This window comes from Chelonia mydas, chromosome 27 (genome assembly GCF_015237465.2).
Source record: "Chelonia mydas isolate rCheMyd1 chromosome 27, rCheMyd1.pri.v2, whole genome shotgun sequence".
NCBI classification, from domain to species: Eukaryota; Metazoa; Chordata; order Testudines; family Cheloniidae; genus Chelonia; species Chelonia mydas.
Window position 1 is genome coordinate 8,154,854 of NC_057860.1, and position 21,136 is coordinate 8,175,989.

At 56.5% G+C, this 21,136-nt stretch overlaps 1 protein-coding gene across 5 annotated transcripts; it reads right to left on the reverse strand.

Moving 5' to 3' along the window:
- Positions 1-111: 111 nt before the first annotated feature.
- HROB (homologous recombination factor with OB-fold) lies at positions 112-14,014 on the reverse strand. Of its 5 annotated transcripts, XM_043536865.1 has the most exons (11): positions 13,889-13,949; positions 13,786-13,848; positions 11,451-11,501; positions 9,252-10,526; positions 7,979-8,062; positions 6,015-6,155; positions 3,199-3,307; positions 2,257-2,342; positions 1,499-1,657; positions 1,026-1,251; positions 112-588 (listed from the first exon to the last, which is right to left on the reverse strand). In XM_043536865.1, exons 2-11 carry the CDS (start codon positions 13,813-13,815, stop codon positions 515-517), a joined length of 2,235 nt encoding a protein of 744 aa, XP_043392800.1. In that variant the 5' UTR covers positions 13,816-13,848; positions 13,889-13,949; the 3' UTR covers positions 112-514. The 5 variants fall into 5 exon arrangements, with proteins under 5 accessions (XP_043392800.1, XP_037742913.1, XP_037742912.1 ...); XM_037886985.2 differs by having other exon boundaries at positions 13,786-14,014; XM_037886984.2 differs by having other exon boundaries at positions 11,451-11,699; positions 13,786-13,990.
- Positions 14,015-21,136: the final 7,122 nt, after the last annotated feature.

Below are 21,136 nucleotides of genomic sequence, written 5' to 3' on the forward strand. Positions count from 1 at the left end.
ATGCTCCCCACACAGCACCAGGCTCTCCTGGCTAGGAGACAGGCTGGCTTTGCATAAAACCAAAGGGGTGGAAAGCAGGACAGCGGAAGGAAGAGCATCACACGTGAAAGGTACCGAACACCCATTTAATGCAGGAATCAGATACAACCAGGGAAAGCTGCGTCACTTGCGGGTCGTGATCAGTCAAGGGCACCAAGCAAAGAGTGCCAGGGTGCTGGTGGAAGAGCCCAGAGGTAGCAAGGCAGGAATCATTTCACGTCAGGGCTGCCAGCGTCATCCCTGTTCGGTTCGGGAGTCCCAGACTATCCGTCAGCACGGTCCTGTCGTCACAGCTCCCAGACGCACAACAAACTTACCATTCATAAACGTATACAGGATACTTAAGGCACACGAATCACCTCGCTGTTCAGAGTCCTTGCTCTGCCAGGATTCAGCCCAGGTCCTGCCACTGGCTGAGTGACCATCCGGCTCCGTGGTGGCTGGGGGATCTTCGCGTCATAGCTCTAGAGGGAGGTCACCAGCTGCTCTCCATGGCAGAAGCAGAAAAGAAGTCCTCTGGCAGCTGTCCTAGGAGCCCATCCAGGTCGTCTGCACAGACAGAAGAAGAGGGGCTCAAGTCCATTTCTTCCTCCACTTCTTAAAGTTTCCCGTTTCACCCCAGGGGCATCCAGTCCCTGTCACTGGGGGATTAACCCTTTCACCCCAGGAGTTACACTTCCCAGTGTATGGGCCCACTTCTATGAAAGATTAAACCCATTTGGGAAAGGGAAAAATTAAAAAAAGACGGCATTAGGGGAAAGAGCCATCGCGTCTTCCACTTTCTCCTGGGATTTCCTACAGATGGCAGCCCTGGCCCTCGTGTGATGGCACCAGTGGAAGGCGTCTGGCCTAGCTGGTGGGTGGGCCAGATTCGAGTGCCCGGCCCCTGCCGCTGGAACCATGTTTTCAGGAGAGCTCAGCTTCCACCACAAGCAGAGCTCTTTGGGGAACCTGGCCCATAACATCTGCAGCAGAATCTGCCTTACCCATGTCACAGGCTTCAGCCCCCAGGGGCTCCTCTTGGGAAGGTCTGTTTGAGCCCGATGTGCCGTCTCCATGCCTCCCCAGGCATGGCAATAACCCTCCAAGCGATGGGTTTGTACGCCAGCTGCTGTTTCCATCCCTCCTGGAGCTCCCTGTGCTCCTGGGGTTGGAAGCCCCCCCGGAGAGATTTTCTGGGGAGTCCTGCTGGAATTCAGCCGGACTATGGACCTACAAAAAGCCAGACACAAGTGAGATGCTCTGGGCTTTCCCTTTGTTAGCTCTCAGCGTCAGACCCTCATTTCCTGATATCTCCCATGTCAGTACATATTCCCCTGTGGAATCTCCTTAGTTCCCCAGCTACCTTCCAAATACGCCCCTGCAAGGACTGGACATTGGTTCCTTCCGAGTCCAACACACACAGGAGACGCCCCCACCTGCCATCCAGCACAGCTCTCTGCTCTATGTTGCATCGTACCTCTGAGGACACTGTCACCGTCCCGTCTCCCATCTCCCCATGCTCCTGCGACAGCTGCAGGGGGCTCCCGTCCCCGGACTCCGGCAGGTAAATCTTCACCAGGTTGTTGGGGGTCACGTTGAGGTAGTGATTGCGGTGGGACGGGGAGAACACCCCCACCTGCAACCAGAGGGAAAGGCTATTCGCCTGGACCCAGAATTCTCTGGCCTCTGCCTGTTCCCACGAGAGGGAATGGGCAGATGCCATTGGAAGAAGAATCAGCACCTCCATCGTGCTTCACAGTCTTCACCAGCCTCTGTGACAGATGATTGGCAGTGCTGGAGACCGATGGCCCAAATCCTAAACTGGGGCGGCGTGGGATAGATTAATAGGCTTCCCCACCCTCTTGGGGCAGCCAGGTGAGTTCAGACTCTACGGCCCGTTCAGTCACTGGCCTCTGAGGACAGCCTGGGGTGGGGGGACAATCTGTGCCAACTGGTCATTGCCTACAGAAGGATTTTATTTGAGGGATGAAAGAGCTCTCCCTTCTTATCCCATTCATCTCAGAGAATGGAAGCAGTAAGACATCTGGAGCTGGATGCAAATCAGTGACTAGCGGCAGATGAATCTGCATGCCCCTTATTAAATCCACACACCCCAGAAGTGGAGCCCTAAAAGCATCCCTGTTGCCATTGGGATCTACCTCCAGGAACAAAACACACCCACCTAAGAGTCCTTCAGTACAAAACCCTGGCCCTAATCTCCTTTGCCTCAGGTACCTGCTTTAAGAGAAGCACTGAACCGGCCTTCAGGTCACTCTGTCTCTCCTCCAGCAGCAGGCGGTGCACTGTCCCCTGCATCTCTCCTGCAGGCAGGACAGAGAGAACTCGTCAGCAACGTGGGGCAGGTACAGTCAGACCAATGCCAAGCAGGCTGCCACAGTGCTTTGTGCCATTATGCATGGGGCAAATCTGCCCGCGAGGACGTAGCCAAGAGGGAGTGCTGACAAGCCACCTGGGACGGGGAGGGAATCAGGACAAGGGGGCAAGCTGGAGAGTTACTTATTCAATGCGCCTCATCTTGCCATTTCCATCCCAGCTTCCTGGCTCTTACAAAGGAGGAGCCCACTTGAGGACACACTGCCAGGATCAATCCTGTACTGGCCCCTGGGAGATGGGACCTAGCTGATCACGTCCATCTCCGATGAGGGAATCCTCCTCCACGCAGCGTGGAGAGGCCTGTGAGAGTTCACAGCTAACAGGAGGCCAGAGTTAGAGAGTGGATGGGTCACTGGAACAACGGGGAGCAGCGAGTCCCATGCTTGAGGGGCAGCAGCCGGTTGCTGCAGGAGTCGGAAAGGACGCAAACCCACCTACATACAGAACGACACAATCCTATCTGTGTGTGTGTGTTCTGCACCACACAGGCCATGGCTAGAGACAGGCTACAGAGCTGATGGGCCATTGATCAGGAGAACAGGATGTGCCTCATTTGCATGGTTCAGAAGAGCAGGTGAAACCCAGGGTGACGGTGGCAGAGCAGACCGAGGGAGACCCCGAGGACCCTGGGGAAAGCCAGCGGGCAGGCACCACATATCTTTTTGGATGGGAAACTAGACCTTTGTACGAGGAGGACAGCCAGCTATTAGCTGTTGGTTATAGCTCCTTTGCTGGTCCACAGCCCTGCTCACCTCACCCTGAAGGGTTCACCTCTGTCCTTACCAGTAGGATCCTTGAACACGGCGCCGGCGTCAACGCTGGTGCGGGTCAGTGACTTGATCACCACCGCCATGCTGGGGACCTTGTTCTTCGGGAGCTGCTTCAGCGCTGCCTGCATAGAGGACAGAGAGAGAGAACCACTGCCTACGGCAACTCACTAAAGCAGAGGAAGAGTCACCTTGCGCTGAAAGTCCTGAACTGGGAATTCAGGAGATCAGGGTCCAATTCCAGCGTCTGCCACAGACCCCCAACGTGGACTTGGGCAAGTTGCTTCCCTTCTCTGTACCCAAATCCCACTGCTATGACACAGGAAGATCTTCGGGGCAGGGGCTCTCTCACTATTTGCATAGTCAGCACCCAGCACAGTGGAATCCTAATCCCCACTGGCGCTGGTAGGCGCCACTAACACCGATTAGTGCAATAAATCTTCAGGGACACGGGGAATTCAGGGCTCCAGGCACGATGCTCCACTCCTGTATTACGTGTTCTGCCAAAAGGGTGGGCTAGGATCATGGCATCCCCCCTGGGGCCCTCCTGGGCAACTGTGCTAAGAACATCGCTGCTATTTGATCATGCAGCCTGGGTTCCAAGAGCCACCCCCCCAACGGAAGTGTCTGAACCACACTCATCGCTAAAAGGAGGACCCAGTGCCACAGCTCTGATGTCAGCCAGGAGAGCTCCGAGGGGCTTCTCTCCCCTCCCTGCTGCTCCTCAGCCTGGGTGGCACAAAGGGAGCAGAACGGGGCAGAGAATCTGCCACAGAAGTATTGATTCCAACAGGACAAGGTGGCCCTCAGGCCGAGAAGAGTGGACACTCCTGGATCAAAGCTTAGCAGCAGCCTTCAACTTCTATGCGCCATTCTGCACTTCCCCCAGAGTGTGTGTGTGCCAGTGGATGGGAGGGTAAGGTTAATACCGTCTGGTGCATGTGGCTTTTTATAAGCCAGTGTATTTGCAACGTGGCTAGCAGGTGTCTATTTGAATAATAAAGAGACTTCAATCGGGCTACTTTGATCCTCGGATTAATTTGATCTGGGACTAAATGATTTTCACTAGCCCCTCTCCTCTCACACGACTTCCACCTCTTAACCCCCACAGCTGTAGGGCAGGTAGAGCTGAATAATTCAGTCATTGTCTCCAGACACTTCTCACTGCACCGTAAACAAACGGGCCAAAAATTCTGAAGGAGGCAGCAGCATACTGGTACGAGGGCCCAGGTACAAGTGACAAGTGCTCCTGCTGGATACACAACAGGGGTGGCCAGCCTGGGGCTCCGGAGCCACACGCGGCTCTTCAGAGGTTACTACGGGCGGCTCCTTGTACAGGCCCTGACTCCGGGGCTGGAGCTACACGCTCCAGTTTTCCAATGTGCCGGGGGGTGCTCACTGCTCAACCCCGGCTCTGCCACAGGTCCTGCCCCCACTGCACCCCTTCCCGCCCCCTCCCCTCCTCCTGCCGTGCCCTCACTTCTCCCCCTTCAGAGCCTCCTGCATGCCACGAAACAGCTGATCGGGACTTGCGGGGAGGTGCCAGTGGGCAAGAGGCACTGGGAGCGTGTAGCAGGGGGGGAGAGACGAGCTAATGGGGGGCTGTTGACGTATTACTGTGGCTCTTTGGCAATGAACATTGGTAAATTCTGGTTCCTTAAGAATCACAGAATATCAGGGTTGGAAGGGACTTCAGGAGGTCATCCAGTCCAACCCCCTGCTCAAAGCAGGGCCAAGCCCCAATTTCTGCCCCAGATCCCTAAATGGCCCCCTCAAGGATTGAACTGACAACCCTGGCTTTAGCAGGCCAAAGCTCAAACCACTGAGTTATCCTTCTCTGGCTCAGGTTGGCTACCCCGGATATGCAAGACCAAATTGCTTATTTCAATCAAAGCATTAGCAATGAACATGGGCAAAGTCAGAGGGAAGCCCAAAATCCTGTCACAGGCACTTGTGGTTAGCCAGGTGGAACGCTGGGATGAGACTCAACTATCCGCAGCTGCTGAGTTCTGGATGATCATTCACTAGATAGAAGCACCTGTGCCTATTTGAATGTGGTCAATCAAGTATAATCACCTGGTTATAGCAGACATCTGGGTGTATTAGGCACCACGCCAGCGTATGTCTGCATGAGGATTGACTACTGTCTGTAAACTGCTCTGAAGATAAAAATGCCATGAGGGGCTGTCCATATAAAAAAGTATTTTGTGCATGAGCCTTTAACAACCATTTTTAAGACACTAGTTTGTGCAGGGAGATGATAATTCCCATGGGTCACTGCATCTTAGTCCTGGGACAATGGGATAGTGTTTTATCCTGGGATCCCATGCCCTGCAGATGACAGGTCCTAGCTCCCTGGGACAGCAGCAGGGACACTACCGTGGCTGTGAAAATGGGGCTACTGAACATGCCTTTAACTGAACGACGGCTAAACCGAAGCCAGATTAGCTTTGCGCTCCTGCGGTCAAGGCGTGCGGGCCAGCAGGGTTCTCAACTCAAGCTGCATAACTGTTTCACAGAACAGCACCAGCAGTTACTAGTGTCCTGGTGACAACTGGAAACTGCCAGCTAACTGCTGCTTCAGACAATTTAGATCAGGCACATCTGCCCTACGCAGAGGAGGCTGTTGCAGGCCTCCGTGAAGGTAGCAGATGCTGGACCCAGTTCTGTCTCGTTGGATCTGCACAGCACGGCAGGGGAAGCCAAAACTACCCGGTGGTTAGAGAGCCTGGGCAAAAGCCCAGGGGAGATGCCAGTGCAGAGGCAACACGGGGGAGCTGAACTCGTCTTTCCAGGAAGCAGCCTTCACACCCAGCACTGGCCCCTCCTTACCTTCCTCAGCACCATGGCCACGCTGTATGTCCTGAGGAAACAGGAGGGGTCTCTCTCATCCAACCGCAGGTCGGTTTTCATGGCAATCCAGGGGCCTTTTCCAAAGTCCTCCTCGATTGGCTGCTGGGAACTCGGCACTTCCTGGAGTCACAGGATGGATATGGTCACTATGTTCAGAATCAACCTAGAGTTGATCTTGTACTAGCATCTCTTTGGCTAGGCAGAGACAAAGCCTTTGCTCTAAGTAGAGCATTAGGGGAACGAGAGCTGACCCTCCCACCGAATCGATGCTACTCACGAGCACTATTTTGGCACAATCCTACTTTTTGATTTGGGTCAGGTTCCCAGATCTAGGCTTGGAAGGATTAGATGGTTATTGATAAATGTCGATTTCACCGAACATACACACAAGCCAACAAATTCCCCCCCCGCAATCAATAAATATAGAGACAGGCAAAGAGAGAGGAATGCTGCTCGAGAACTACTCAGAACCCTGGGATTTCGCCTTTTGAATCAGGCTGGTTACAAATGGACTAGCAAATGAACAGGGAAAAACAGATCTGATTGGCTGATGTAAGGAGATTTCCTTTGTATCTTTTGACATGAGATGTTGATAATGTGTGTTCACGGCTTGTAACGCTTTAACTTTTTGAATCTCAAGGTCTAGTGTCATTAAATGACTCTGAATCCCCTCCCCAGAATTTCCCACAACTTTAAAAATTTAAATAGATAAAAATCTAAAAAATGCTTAAAAATAAACATTGCTATTTTCAGTCACATTTAAAAAAAAAAAAAAAAGAGAGAGAGAGAGAGAGAGCGCACGAGAGATCAAATTCTACCAACCCTACCCGTATCGGACATCTGGTCTACCCTTAAATTAGGCTGACATACTTAAATTAGACAAGGGTGTGAAAAATCCAGGTATGCTGAACCTAACCCTGACATAGATGCAGCTATATTGACAAAGGGTGCTTTCGTTGACTTAGCGCCCATCGTCCAGGGAGGTGGCGTTCCTGCGCTGATGGAGAAAACCGAACCCCTTCTGTCGGTGTAAGGCTGCATCTGTGCTACAGGATTATGCCAGCCTAGCTATGGGGTGTAGCTATGCTGCTGTAGTCTCTGTAGTGTAGACATACCAAGAAAGACATTAGCAGCAAACCCAGTTTGCTGGCCCAACATGACTCAAATGGTCCAATAAGCCCCACCAGGCTCATGGTTTGATTTACAGTCATTGCAGTTGAGCCTAGACACCAGCCAGCACAGTTGCTGGTGGGGGTTGGAACTGGACAAAGCACTGGACACTTCCTATGGGAACAATGAATCCTGCACCCTGCCAGGGGACAGGTGAGATGACCCATTAGTCTGTATTTTCCAATTCATTTCTAGGCTGTTTAATGGAGATGGCGCAGGCCAGAGATCCCTACTCCAACTGCACCCCTGAACTGTGAGAAAAGTTCTAATCCAGGTCTAAGCTATTTCATCTGACATTTCAGGTCTGTCTATCACTCTGGAAAGAGGCCTGGGGTGAATGGACAATGCTCTGCCCCAAGGAGAAAACAAGTGGTCCATTAGCCTCCAGCTGCAGCAAAATGCCCTTGTCACAGGGAAGATTAGCATGTCTGCTCTGAGAAGTTCCTAGCAGAACATCTGACTGCAGCAGCCGAGGAGTGCAGATCACCAAAGCCACAATGCCAAGGGACCAGTACCTGTGGACTATTTGCTGCCCAGATCCATGGACTGTTCTGAAGCTTTTGGGTATCTCTGGCTTTGCTAAGGTGTATTTCAACCAACACCTCACAGGCAAATGAGACCCTGATCAGGAGCAGCTTTTGGTACCATGCCTCATGCTGCTGTTGGATGCAGCTAGCACGGAGCAGCGACACACTTTGGGGTGCTGTGCTCAATTTTGATGCGGTTTCTGCTAGAGCTGTGTGGAGTGGGGGACAGGGAAAAAGGGGTATTACCTCTGTCCGTAGCTTCGCCAGTGCTCCATGGGCTGGAGTCTGAGGAGTGGAAATCAGGATTTCCTCCAGATTTTTCCCACCATACTTAGGGGAGAGCAGGAGAGAAAGAGAGAAGCATCTGTTACTTCCTAATCCAGCTGAGGAGCTGTACCTGTGATGTGCTCAGGACACACTCAGAGGCAATTAACACATTTTACATCTCTCATAGCAAGTCTCTGGGGCCTCAAAAACAATCCTTCAAAACATAAAGAGGTTCTGCTACAAATCTTATTTAAAGAATGACAGTTAAGGCTGGACTGGGGTCTCTGAAACTGGGGTCAAGGGAGAGGCTGTGAACCCGGAAGTAAATAAAGCTTCCTTCCTCCACCAGTTGAGAAAGCAGCTCCAGCACCCAGCACACACAATGGGGACAGTTCTGCTGAATAAGGTAGTGCCATTTTTTTTTTAAAAACACACACACACACACACACACTTTCCTGATGACCACCACATGTCCAATCCCAAACAAGCACAGCTCTGGGTGCAGATCCAAACAGCCCGCTCCTGTAGGGGCTGTAACCCAGACATTGCCATCTCATGCTAATTCACTTTCCAGATCTGGTGCAAGTGACACAAGGCTTGAACCTATGAGGGCTCACGCTCAGCAGTGCCTCACATATCAAATATAAGCAAAAACTCTCTATGCTTCAGTGATGCCAGGGGTAAGATACAATCACCCAGCAATCACCTTTTTTCACCCCTATTGATCTACTCACAGGTCATATTTACAGCAGTATAACCCCCTTTGTACTGACCCTGATTAATCACAGTAAGATAGTGGCCCGCAATGCAGCGTTCCTATCCCCAGTGTTGTCCAGAGGTTTCAACTGCCCCGGAAATATTCTGAATGTCGGGGATTCCTAGGGCATGAATTGTTATATCTAGATACTACCACCCAGATCCTCAAAGGTATTTAGGCAGCTAACGCCCACTGAAACTGAGGGAAGTACCTAAATACCTCTCAGGATCTGGGCCTACATGGCTATGTAGCTGACTCTCTGATCACCATGAAGATGGGAGGCTGTAGGTAATGCTCCCCATGACCTCACGGGCAGAAGGAAATCTAGGGAAGCAACAGCCATGCCTTGCTTGCTCTGGGGCCAGTGGAGAGTGGGTGCAGCGTGTGGATCACACCTGAAAGGCAACACACTGATTAGTTCAATCCCTTGGTGTCCCTGTTTGAGTGGCCGCTTCCTAATGAGATTTCAGCCATCTCCTCTGCAACGTGTCCTACCTGATGAGGCAGAATCCCTGCAGGTCCTGGGAAGCGGCGAGATTTCACCCGTGAAGGGGTCCAGCCAGAAGCCCTGGGAGTCTTGTTGGCTGCCGTGACCAGCTGTACAAGGTGATTGGTGACCACCGGAGTCTGCAGGCTCCCAGCAGCAGCAGAGCCAGAGGAGGGAGCTCTTGGGGTGGAAGTCGGTGACTCCACACAAGTCATCAAGGACCGTGGTCCTGTGGGGAGCCTAAGAGGTGGCCGCCAACTGCTGCCGGGCCCTCTGGGTGTGGAACAGCCCTGACTGGGCATCTGTGGTGCTGGTGGCCTTGGATTGCCACTCCCCGGGGAGTGAAGGCTTGGAGCCTTTACTGGAGCCACAGAAGGGCTGCTTGCTGCGGTTCCAGGCTGACCCCCAGATGCCTGAAAAGGCCTCAAAGTGCAGCACCTGGGAGCGGAGATGGTGTCACAAGACACGCCTGCAGCAGCGCTGCCTTGTGGGACTGCATTCACCAGGGAGCGAGCCGGAGCTACTAGGCTAGACTGAGAGAAGCAAGAACCTGCCGTGCTCAGCCTCAGCTTCAGCGCAGGGTCCGCCTGCTGGAATGGGGACAGATTCTGCATCCTGTCTGCCCCCCTCGAGATGGCTCGAGTCCCCTCGTGCGGCAGAGAGACTGAGCCACCAGGGCTAGGAGTTACCACTGGATCTCCCACCCGAAGCTTTTTGAAGGCTGTCCCTCCATGGCTGCTCTCGTCCCTCCTGCACACCTGAGGGGGCATCCCCTTCTCAGCCACGGCAGGCCCAGGACCTGGCTGCACGCAGGCTGCCAAGAACAGGTCATTTTCAAATTCATCATCATGGGGAGCTTCCGGAAGCGGGGGAGGCTGTCGGCTCACAAACTTAAACCCTGCTGCCGAGCTTGGTGTGCAGTCCCTTGTGCGGTTTGAAGTGCGCAGGGCCGGTGCTGCCAATGTGGGGGCTGCCTTGAGAGCCTTGAAGCCCACAGCTGGAGGCTCCACAGTCTGATCGTTCACCACCGTCCGAGGCCTCAAGCCAGGTGTTTTGCTGGAGGGGCAATCAGCCCCAACTCTCAGTTTGGGAAGGTTCTGCGGCCCAAAGACTGGGGACAGCATGCTGGTACTGGGAAGAGCAGGAAGTGGGGACTCGTGAGCGGGTGCCAGGAGAGTGCCTGGGTCTCTGGGACCAGAAGAAAAGGGCCTCAAGCATCTTGAGTTCACAGGGACCAAATCTGAGAACTGGTTCTCCGCATCCTCCACGGCCGACAGGAAATCCTGCAAAAGCAGACAAGGCACCACAAAGATCAAGCTGTCTTTACATGGGATGCGCCAGCGACTCAGCTAACCTGGCCCTTTAACTTAAGAACCCAGTAAAGATCCTAAGATCAGAGACTTGCTATTGTCAGCCCTGGACCAGACCGTAAAGCACGGCTGGACACAAGGACCTGACACAGCGCAGAGACAATGGCAGTTATCAGGTCCATAGTTTGCAGGCCTTTTCTCTCTTGTTAGACAGAAGTACTTTACACCATTTGAGAGCTGGGAGAGACATTTTGTCAGCGTGTCCTTCGATAACTGTTGGTGTCAGCAGCAGCCAGAGAGGTTTCTTTTACTTATTTGCCGATCAAGGGTACATCACAGATTCTACACAGCCCCGTACTTCAGCTCAGGGAGGGGAGACAGGTCCCACCTAAACTACGCCTTGCAAGTGAATCCCCCCCCGACTTAATTATCGGGGTGGCGTAAATAGGAACTGAGCTGAACTAAGACAAAAGGAGTATTTGTGGCACCTTAGAGACTAACAAATTTAGGTGCCACAAATACTCCTTTTCTCTTTGCGAATACAGACTAACACGGCTGCTACTCTGAAACCTGAGCTGAACTAGGGGGCAAGCATCAGAGGGGTCACCGTGTTAGTCTGGATCTGTAAAAGCGGCCAGGAGTCCTGTGGCACCTTATAGACTAACAGACGTATTGGAGCATAAGCTTTCGTGGGTGAATACCCACTTCGTCGGATGCGACGAAGGAGGCAAGATTCTCCGGGCCAGGTCCTCAGCTGGTGTAAATGGCTGTCGCTCGGTTGAGGAGCCAGGCCACCGACACCTTAGCAGCCTGCTTCGCCAGCGAAGCAAGACTCCTGCTCCGCCCTCGCCTGCCAGTTCTCTCCTGGCCCATGGCAGTTCCCAAGCGTTTCCTCACCTCGTCTTCGAGCTCCTCTTCCACAGCAAACAGCTTCTGCAGCCTGCAAGCCTGGGACAGAGCGAGAGAGACAGCTGCGTTTGCAAGGACATGCTGCCCCAGACGGCAGCCTCTCTGCCCATTTCTTATGCAACTCCGGAATCGCCAGGTTTCTTTGCTTTTACTTTGGGGGTGAAGCCCAAAGGGGCCCGTGGCAGGCCAGAGACAGCTCTGTTTTTCGCAAGGGGCTTGTCTCTTCCCAACCCATGGCTGAAGCGGATGTTCGGGCAAAGGAAAGACGAATGGGACTAGTCAGGCACAGTTACGCACCATGCAAGATACAGATGTATCATAGCCCTGCCGATGCCACTAGACCTCATGGGCAAGGCTCCCTGAAACAAAGCAGGGCCTTCCCCTTGGGCCGGGGGGGGGGGGGGGGGGGGGACGACGAGGGTAACCAGCTCCCCCCCACCCCCCAGGGCCTTCCCCTTGGGCGGGGGGGACACGAGGGTAACCAGCTCCCCCCCCAGGGCCTTCCCCTTGGGCGGGGGGGGGACGAGGGTAACCAGCTCCCCCCCCACCCCCCAGGGCCTTCCCCTTGGGCGGGGGCGGGGGGGGGACGAGGGTAACCAGCTCCCCCCCCACCCCCCAGGGCCTTCCCCTTGGGCGGGGGCGGGGGGGGGACAAGGGTAACCAGCTCCCCCCCCACCCCCCAGGGCCTTCCCCTTGGGCGGGGGCGGGGGGGGACGAGGGTAACCAGCTCCCCCCCCACCCCCCAGGGCCTTCCCCTTGGGCGGGGGCGGGGGGGGGACGAGGGTAACCAGCTCCCCCCCCACCCCCCAGGGCCTTCCCCTTGGGCGGGGGGGGGACGGGGACGAGGGTAACCAGCTCCCCCCCCACCCCCCAGGGCCTTCCCCTTGGGCGGGGGGGGGACGGGGACGAGGGTAACCAGCTCCCCCCCCACCCCCCTGGGCCTTCCCCTTGGGCGGGGGCGGGGGGGGGACGAGGGTAACCAGCTCCCCCCCCACCCCCCAGGGCCTTCCCCTTGGGCGGGGGGGGGACGAGGGTAACCAGCTCCCCCCCCACCCCCCAGGGCCTTCCCCTTGGGCGGGGGCGGGGGGGGGACGAGGGTAACCAGCTCCCCCCCCACCCCCCAGGGCCTTCCCCTTGGGCGGGGGGGGGACGGGGACGAGGGTAACCAGCTCCCCCCCCACCCCCCAGGGCCTTCCCCTTGGGCGGGGGGGGGACGGGGACGAGGGTAACCAGCTCCCCCCCCACCCCCCAGGGCCTTCCCCTTGGGCGGGGGGGGGGACGGGGACGAGGGTAACCAGCTCCCCCCCCACCCCCCAGGGCCTTCCCCTTGGGCGGGGGGGGGGACGGGGACGAGGGTAACCAGCTCCCCCCCCACCCCCCAGGGCCTTCCCCTTGGGCGGGGGGGGGACGGGGACGAGGGTAACCAGCTCCCCCCCCACCCCCCAGGGCCTTCCCCTTGGGCGGGGGGGGGACGGGGACGAGGGTAACCAGCTCCCCCCCCCCCCCCCCGGGCCTTCCCCGGGGGCGGGGGGGGGGGGGGACGAGGGTAACCAGCTCCCCCCCCACCCCCCAGGGCCTTCCCCTTGGGCGGGGGGGGACGGGGACGAGGGTAACCAGCTCCCCCCCCACCCCCCAGGGCCTTCCCCTTGGGCGGGGGGGGACGGGGACGAGGGTAACCAGCTCCCCCCCCACCCCCCAGGGCCTTCCCCTTGGGCGGGGGGGGGGGGGACGCGGGTAACCAGCTCCCCCCCCCACCCCCCAGGGCCTTCCCCTTGGGCGGGGGGGGGGGGGACGAGGGTAACCAGCTCCCCCCCCACCCCCCAGGGCCTTCCCCTTGGGCGGGGGGGGGGGGGGGGACGAGGGTAACCAGCTCCCCCCCCACCCCCCAGGGCCTTCCCCTTGGGCGGGGGGGGGGGGACCAGGGTAACCCGCTCCCCCCCCACCCCCCAGGGCCTTCCCCTTGGGCGGGGGGGGGGGGACCTGGGTAACCAGCTCCCCCCCCACCCCCCAGGGCCTTCCCCTTGGGCGGGGGGGGGGGGACGAGGGTAACCAGCTCCCCCCCCACCCCCCAGGGCCTTCCCCTTGGGCGGGGGGGGGGGGGGACGAGGGTAACCAGCTCCCCACCCACCCCCCAGGGCCTTCCCCTTGGGCGGGGGACGACGACGAGGGTAACCAGCTCCCCCCCCACCCCCCAGGGCCTTCCCCTTGGGCGGGGGGGGGGGGGACGAGGGTAACCAGCTCCCCCCCCCAGGCGCTCCCATGCCGGGGCGGGGGCCGGGGTGTTTGGCCGCCCTGGCCCCCCCTTGCCCGGGGGGGGCGTTACCATGGCAGCAGCGCAGAGCCCCCCCTCCATGCGCTCCGGCCCGGCGCGGCGGGACGCGGGCTCAGGCGGCGGCGGCGCAGCGGGGCGAGGCGCGGGTCCGGTCGGGTCCGGTCCGGGCACAGGGACCCCGCCGCGCCGGCAGCGCCCCCAGGCCCGGGGCAACCTCCCCTTTAAAGGGCGGGGCCGGGGCGGCCTGTCCGCCCGGCGGGCGCGAGTCACTCCGCCGCCTTAAAGGGGAGGTTCCGGGAGCCCGACCCGCGGCCTCCGACCGCCCGGGCCGGGGCGGGGACAGCGGCCGCCCCGCCCCCATCGCCCGGTCAGTCTGTCGGCCTGTCCGGGCGCCCGTCCGGTCCGCCCGTCCCCCCCATCCCCCCACCAGTCCGCCCATCCCCCCGTCCGTCTGTCCCCCCATCTGTCCGCCCGTCCCCCGGTCCGTCTGTCTGTCCCCCGATCTGTCCACCCCTCCCCCCCAGTCCATCTGTCCGCCCATCCCGTCCAGTCCGTCTGTCCCCCCATCTGTCCACCCCCACCAGTCCGTCTGTCCGCCCATCCCCCGTCCGTCTGTCCCCCCATCTGTCTGCCCGTCCCCCCGTCCGTCTGTCTGCCCATCCCCCCGTCTGTCTGTCCCCCGATCTGTCCACCCCTCTCCCCCAGTTCATCTATCCGCCCATCCCCGTCCAGTCCGTCTGTCCCCCCATCTGTCCACCCCCACCAGTCCGTCTGTCCGCCCATCCCCCGTCCATCTGTCCCCCCATCTGTCCACCCCACCCCCACCAGTCTGTCTGTCCCCCATCCCCCCACAGTCCATCTATCCCCCCATCTGTCCACCCCACTCCCTACCAGTCCATCTGTCCCCCCATCTGTCCACCCCACACCCCTGTCCGTCTGTCCGCCCATCCCCCCAGTCCGTCTGTCCCCCCATCTGTCCACCCCCCCAGACCGTCTGTCTGCCCCATCTGTCCACCCCACCCCCCACCAGTCTGTCTGTCCACCCATCCCCCCCACCAATCCATCTGTCCACCCATCTATCTATCTGTCCACCCCCTCCCACCAGTCAGTCTATCCACCCATCTACCTGTCCACCCACCCGTCCGTCCATCCACCTGGGGTGCTGAAACAGTTTGTACATTGGGGGGTGCTGAGAGCCACTGAACCAAACTGTAAACTCTGAATATGATGGAACCCACTTCAAGCCAGGGGGCGCAGCAGACCCCCCCCCCCCGCCCAGTTCCAGCACCTATGCCCATCTGCCCATCCTCCCATCAGTCTCTCTGGCCATCCACCCCCTCCGTGCAGATGTGCATCTGTCCATCCACTTGCATATGTCTCTCTGCCCTACCCCCGCCCTCTCCATGCCTATGCACAGCTGTCCATCCCCCAGCTTGTCTATGTGCGTCTCTGCATCCCCTGGCCTGTCCTTGCTTGTGTGTGTCTGTCCCTCCACCTCCTCATCCATCTGCCCGTCTACTCATCCCTCTGTCCTGTTAGCAAACCAGAGGGCAGCTTGTGAAGTTCTACAGTGCAGCCCAAGAGCTGCTGCCTTATAATTATAGGGGGGCAGCAGCTCTGCTTGGCTTGAAGCTGGTCTCAGCCTTCTGGTTTTTCCCCAAGTGCTCTAACATCCACCTGCATCCCAGTGTCTCCATTGTGACGCTGCTGACTTACAAAAGAGCTTGGCGTCCGCCGAGCAGGGAATATCCGGCCACTTATTTTAGTGCCTCACGGGGGGCTGAGCACTCCGGAACATCTGGCCTGGTTGGCAGGGGGGCTGGAAAAGCGCAAACTCTACCCCGGAGCCTGGGTCTCTGTCGGCGAGTGGAGCCCCCACGCCCCAGCACCTGGGGAATTTTCCTTGGGTCCGTCCCACGCTCCAGAACGGAAAACTTCACTTTTGTCCAGCAGCGGACGGGGAGGTGTCGTCCCATGACAGGGATATTGACAGCAGGGCCTGGAATCCTCACGTGGTTGGATGTTTAGTTTTCAGTTCTGCCTCGTTCTGTTCTTGATAGGCCGTACTGGGGGGGGGGAGATGCGTTCTTCCTCCATGCGGCACTGAATCTTTGCTTTCCAGCTGTGACCGGAGTAGGGGAGTGGGGAGTCTATAAATAGCTGTCCAGAAATAGCAGCCGTCTAGGCTCCAGTGAGCCAGCTCAGCCACTAGAGGAGGACTGCCGCTCATTCAAGGCAACGGGGAACAGGTCGGTTGGTGGGGGAAGTCCCCCACGGGAGTAGCAAGTTGTAAACTGAATTCCACGGAATGCATCCGATGCAGTGAGCTGTAGCTCACGAAAGCCTATGCTCAAATAAATTGGTTAGTCTCTAAGGTGCCACAAGTCCTCCTGTTCTTTTTGCAAGTTGTAAACTGTAGCTCACTGCAGCAGGGAAGTGGACACATCTGCTGCTAAGAAGGTGCCGTTTGGCTCCATGCTTTGTTTCTTCAGGGAGTTCAAAAGACAAATTGTGGTTTCGCTGTTTAGTGGCCAGGTCTTTTGGGGACTTCACCTTTTGGGGGAATCCCCCTTCCTGTTGGAGAGGCACTGTGGTCTAGTGGCTAGGCGACTGGGCTCTGGAGACTGGGGTTCCATTGCTGGTTCTGCCATTGGCCGTCTGCGTGCTCTAGAGCAAGTCACTTCCCTGTCTGGGCCTCAGTTTTCTCCATCTGTACAATGGGGATAATGATACTGACAGGCCTGGACTAACCAATGTGTGCTTGCACATAGGCCCCTGCCCACCTGGAGGGGGAAAAAAACCCCAAACTGAGTGGTGCTGCAACCCTATGCAATGCTACTTGCTCAAATTTGGCCTGGCTGCCTGCCCTCCATCATGATGGAGAGATGGCTGGGCCAAACTTGAGTGAGTGGTGCTCCAATCGGGAGCTTGGCCCTCCTACTTCCACCAGGACCACCAAATCATCAGATGGCTGGATGCACCCTCCCCCTCCCCCCCACCCGGTTGAGAACCTCCGTTCTGAGAGGTAGCTGTGCCTAGGACACCTTCTCTGTCTCATTTAAGGAAGAGGGGGCGGCAAATTTCCATTGTGAACAGGGCCCCAAAATTCTTTAATCTGGCCCTCCTTTGTAAAGGGCTTTGAATCTAAAGATGGAAAATGCTTTATAAGAGCTGAGTGGTATAATTATGTATCATTATTTATATTGTAATAGCACCTAGAGGCCAGGACCCTGTTGTGCTGGGCGCCGTACAAACACAACAAAGAAATGGTCCCTGCCCTGGAGAACGTACCGTCTAAGACCATAGACAATGGGTGGCTCCTACAAGCAGGAACTCTCTTCCTATGTCTCTGCACCTCACTGTGCACCACGGGCCCTGATCTTGGCCAGGGCCTCCAGCCATGAGTGCAATTCAGATAATGATTATGCAGACTCTTCTTGGTCATGGTCCCTTGCATCACTGGTTCTTCTAGGAGGCTAACGTCATGGGGATTGTCTTTTGGCCAGACTCTTCCAAGCAGCAGGTCATTTCCCTTTCAGGGCTTGGCCTGTAAACATCTGTCACCCTCTCTCTGCCGGGCATGCCCGCAGTCACAGCCCCTCCAAGATGAACTGGGGCATCCTAATGCAGACAACAAGGAAAAAAGGGGGCTTGGAACAGAGTGGCCTGCCCCCCTGAAGGGCAGGGGGCCGGCTAGCCCTGTTCACTCATCTGATGCAGCTGAGAAGGGGACAGGTGTTCCATACGAAGAGCTGCAAGAAGCTGCAAGTTCCCGGGGAGAAGCCCTGAGAGCCTTGGCAGAGTTAGAAAGCCGCAGCTGGAAGTTTGGTTTATCCTTTGGGAGATTGTGGTGGGTTGGCCAATAACTGGTGCCCAGTTATTTATGGGTGTGGTTGATAATCCCCCAGGCTGGTGAGGATGAGGAAGGTTTCTACTCCCCACATGCTGAGGAGGGAATTGAGTTTTCAACCATTGCTGAGATCACCATCAAAGGTAGCCGGGAGCGTGGTCCCTTGACCACTGGGAAGTGGACTGAGATCCCCCGACTTGGTCCAGTTAAGAGCTATTGACTAGTAATGACAGGCAGTCACTAACCTGGGCTGGATTTGAACCACTGCGCTAAGGGCGAACGGCGCCGGTTCCCTTTCTGAGATACCTACCCCACTTTGTGTAGCTTGTGGGTCTGGTGCTCTGGTCCCTCGCTCCTTGTGTTGTCATTTATACCAGTGCAAAGGGCGTGTCAAATGCTGCAAGGCAGCCATGTTTCACGCTTGCTTTGCATTATTGTAAATTGCTGCCCAGGGGGCAGGGCAGTGGAATGTCAGGCCCAGCTTCGTTGCGCTCAGGGTGCTGGGTGAGATCTCAGCTCAGACGCACGGTGACTTTCAGTCTAGAGATGGGCAGAAAGCGTTGGATTCCCTGGGCCTCAGGCCCTCTCCTGCATCATCCAGGACCCACAGTTCTCAGTTGCTGGTTCCTGGACTGGCACATGGAGGCTCTGATCCAATTCTCAGTGAAGTTGATTTGAGTCTCTCCATTGACTTTCATAAGCACTGGATTGGGCCCCATGCTGCAGGCTTTGGTGACAGGTACCCTTGTTACGTTTGGCCCTGATTCAGCAAAGCATCTCAGCACGTGCTTGACTCAAGCATGTGCCTATGGTCTGGTCTGCCCACAGAAATTACACTAAGTTAATTCAATCGGCTTCTAAATCTATTGAATTAAATTGGTGAGACCTGCTTGTGTGGCCTCTCTGAAATCAGTTTAAGAGGGGTTACATCAGTGTAGATTCATTCAATAACAAACCAGTTTTGCTGATAAGCTAAACCAGTATAAGTTGTCCCAGTATAAATTATAAACCAGGGGGTTGTAAGGGGGGTTTTAGGGGGTTGCACCTGTTTGACTAAATCAATATTTAAACTGATGCAACTTATCTGTGTGCAGGAATAAAATTTTCAAAAATGCCTAAGTGCATTAGGAGCCTACACCCCATTTTTAAAGGTGACTTCAGCTCCTACGGCCCAGATCCTAGAAGATATTTAGGTGCCTTTGAGGATCTGGGCCTACGTACCTAGAGGACGTATTTTCAAAGGTATTTAGAGGCCTAAAGATGCAGATAGGTGCCTAGTGGGATTTTCACAAGTGCCTAAGCAAGTTAGGTGCCTAACTCCCTTTGGTTTCAATGGGATTGTGGGCCCAACCTGCTTTTGAAGATGCAACTATGTCTTTCTCTGCATCTTTAGGTGCCTAAATACCTCTGAAAATCTGGCACTAAGTCAGTGCTCAGGGCATAACGTAGCTATCTCAATCTAACTTTGAAGTGTAGACCGGGCATATGACACCCATTGCCGCCCACTGAAGTTAGCAGAGCTGAGGGACCACTGCTGAAGCCAATGCTGGTGCTGTCGGCACCACTGGGAGGGGTCGTTTGCATGGACCTTAATGAACGGGGAGGCAGCAGGGGCCGGTGCTGGGCTGGTGAGGCTGACGGCTTGTCAGAAAATGTGGCAAACCGTGGATCGGGCTGACGTTAATAAACAAGCTATCGCAAGCAGCCAGCCGGCCTTGGAGGAAACTCATTGCTTTTGCTGTTTGCTAAAGAAAAGACATTCGTAAAACAGGTTAGTCACAGATCTTTAAAAGGCAGCAACTGCTCCCGCCAACTGCAGCCTGCCACGCGGAGTTAAATATCAAAGGGAATTCAGGAATACTTTGCACTTTCTTTCCTCCCCCCCACTTTAGCTTTTTATTGAAGTCGTGTTCGTGGATCATATAAAATTGGAGCTAACAATACGCCCATTCAGCCCACAGCCAAGGCCCATTCAGTGTGTGCCGTTTTTTTTCTCGTAACGCCCCCCCGCCGGTCTGTGTTTTACTAAGGGAGCTTGAATACGAAAAAGCAGCACAGATGCCTAGGTCCAGATTGCGCTATTAGGCTCAGGCCCGAGGATGGGGCTGCCCTATCCCAGGAGCCCCCCTGGGAAGGAATAGTACCTTTCCTCCCAGAGCTCTGCATTGCAAGAGGGAATGGATGGAAGGAGAGATCTTCATTGCATCTCTTTGCAGGATATGGCGCAGGGCGCTTGTCACACCTCGGTGTGGTTCCCTGCCCACTGGGGGGTCTGGCTCCACTCCCAGAGTCAATCAAAGGCCGCCACGTGTGGAAGAATTGGGGGCGGTGGCCTGGCAGGGCCACTTTCGGGAGGGACTCCAGCCTGCGGGAATTCAGTGACGAAACAGCGACTTTTAACCCAGGCCGAAGCATCTTGCACTTATGTGGCGCGTTACGGGTGAGGGGATCAAAAGAGCGCAGCTCCGAGTCCATGCTCAGATTTGCACAAGGGCCCAGCTGCCCCTGGGGCGGATGTTGGGGGTTGACCCGCAGGTCATCTATGGTTGAGCTCATTTGAGAATGTGGCCCCAGGTGTGGGAGCTGAGCCCGCACCGTCCTTGGAAGCAAACCTACAACGAGAGGAGGTTTCTCCAGCCACGCTTGGCCCTTGAGTGCTTAGCCCTCCGTGAAATCTGGAGTCCCTTTTCCGTATAAATGGCCCATTGGTCCAGCACACTCTCCCTCCGCAGGGATGGAGGAGCTGCCTTCTCCTCACGGAAGAAAGTTCTTGACGTGGTTTGGAAAAAGAACAGGCCAGTTCCTCCACTGGGTAGTTCTGTTGACTTCAATCCTATGCTGATTTGCACCAGCTGGGGATCTGGCCCACTGACTCCCATGGACCCATGCTGATTTACACCGGCTGGGAATCTGGCCCATTGTCTCCCATGGGGCAATGCTGATTTATACCAGCTGGGGATCTGGCCCATTGTCTCCCATGGGGCGATGCTGATTTATACCAGCTGGGGATCTGGCCCATTGTCTCCCATGGGGCGATGCTGATTTATACCAGCTGGGGATCTGGCCCATTGTCTCCCATGGACCCATGCTGATTTGCACCAGCTGGGGATCTGGCCCATTGTCCCCATGGGGCAATGCTGATTTATACCAGCTGGGGATCTGGCCCATTGTCTCCCATGGACCCATGCTGATTTGCACCAGCTGGGGATCTGGCCCATTGTCTCCCAAGGGGCAATGCTGATTTGCACCGGCTGGGGGTGTGGCTGTAGATGTTTCATGCTGCCTTCCCCAGGGCGACTTCCCCTGCACGGTGAACATGGCGGTAACTGCTTGGCCTGTGGCCCTGCAGGGGACTTACAGGACTGATTATAACCACCCAGACTGGGAATTCGCCTCCGTGCTGGCCCCGGTGCAATGATGCAGGGGAAGCAGTTGGTGCCTCCCTTAGCTGGGGCCGCGGTGCCCAGTGCTGGCGAGCGCAGATTTCACGTACACCTCCGCTTCCCCTTGGGGGGCTTTGTGGGGTGCCGAACCCGCAGGGTGCATGGCTAG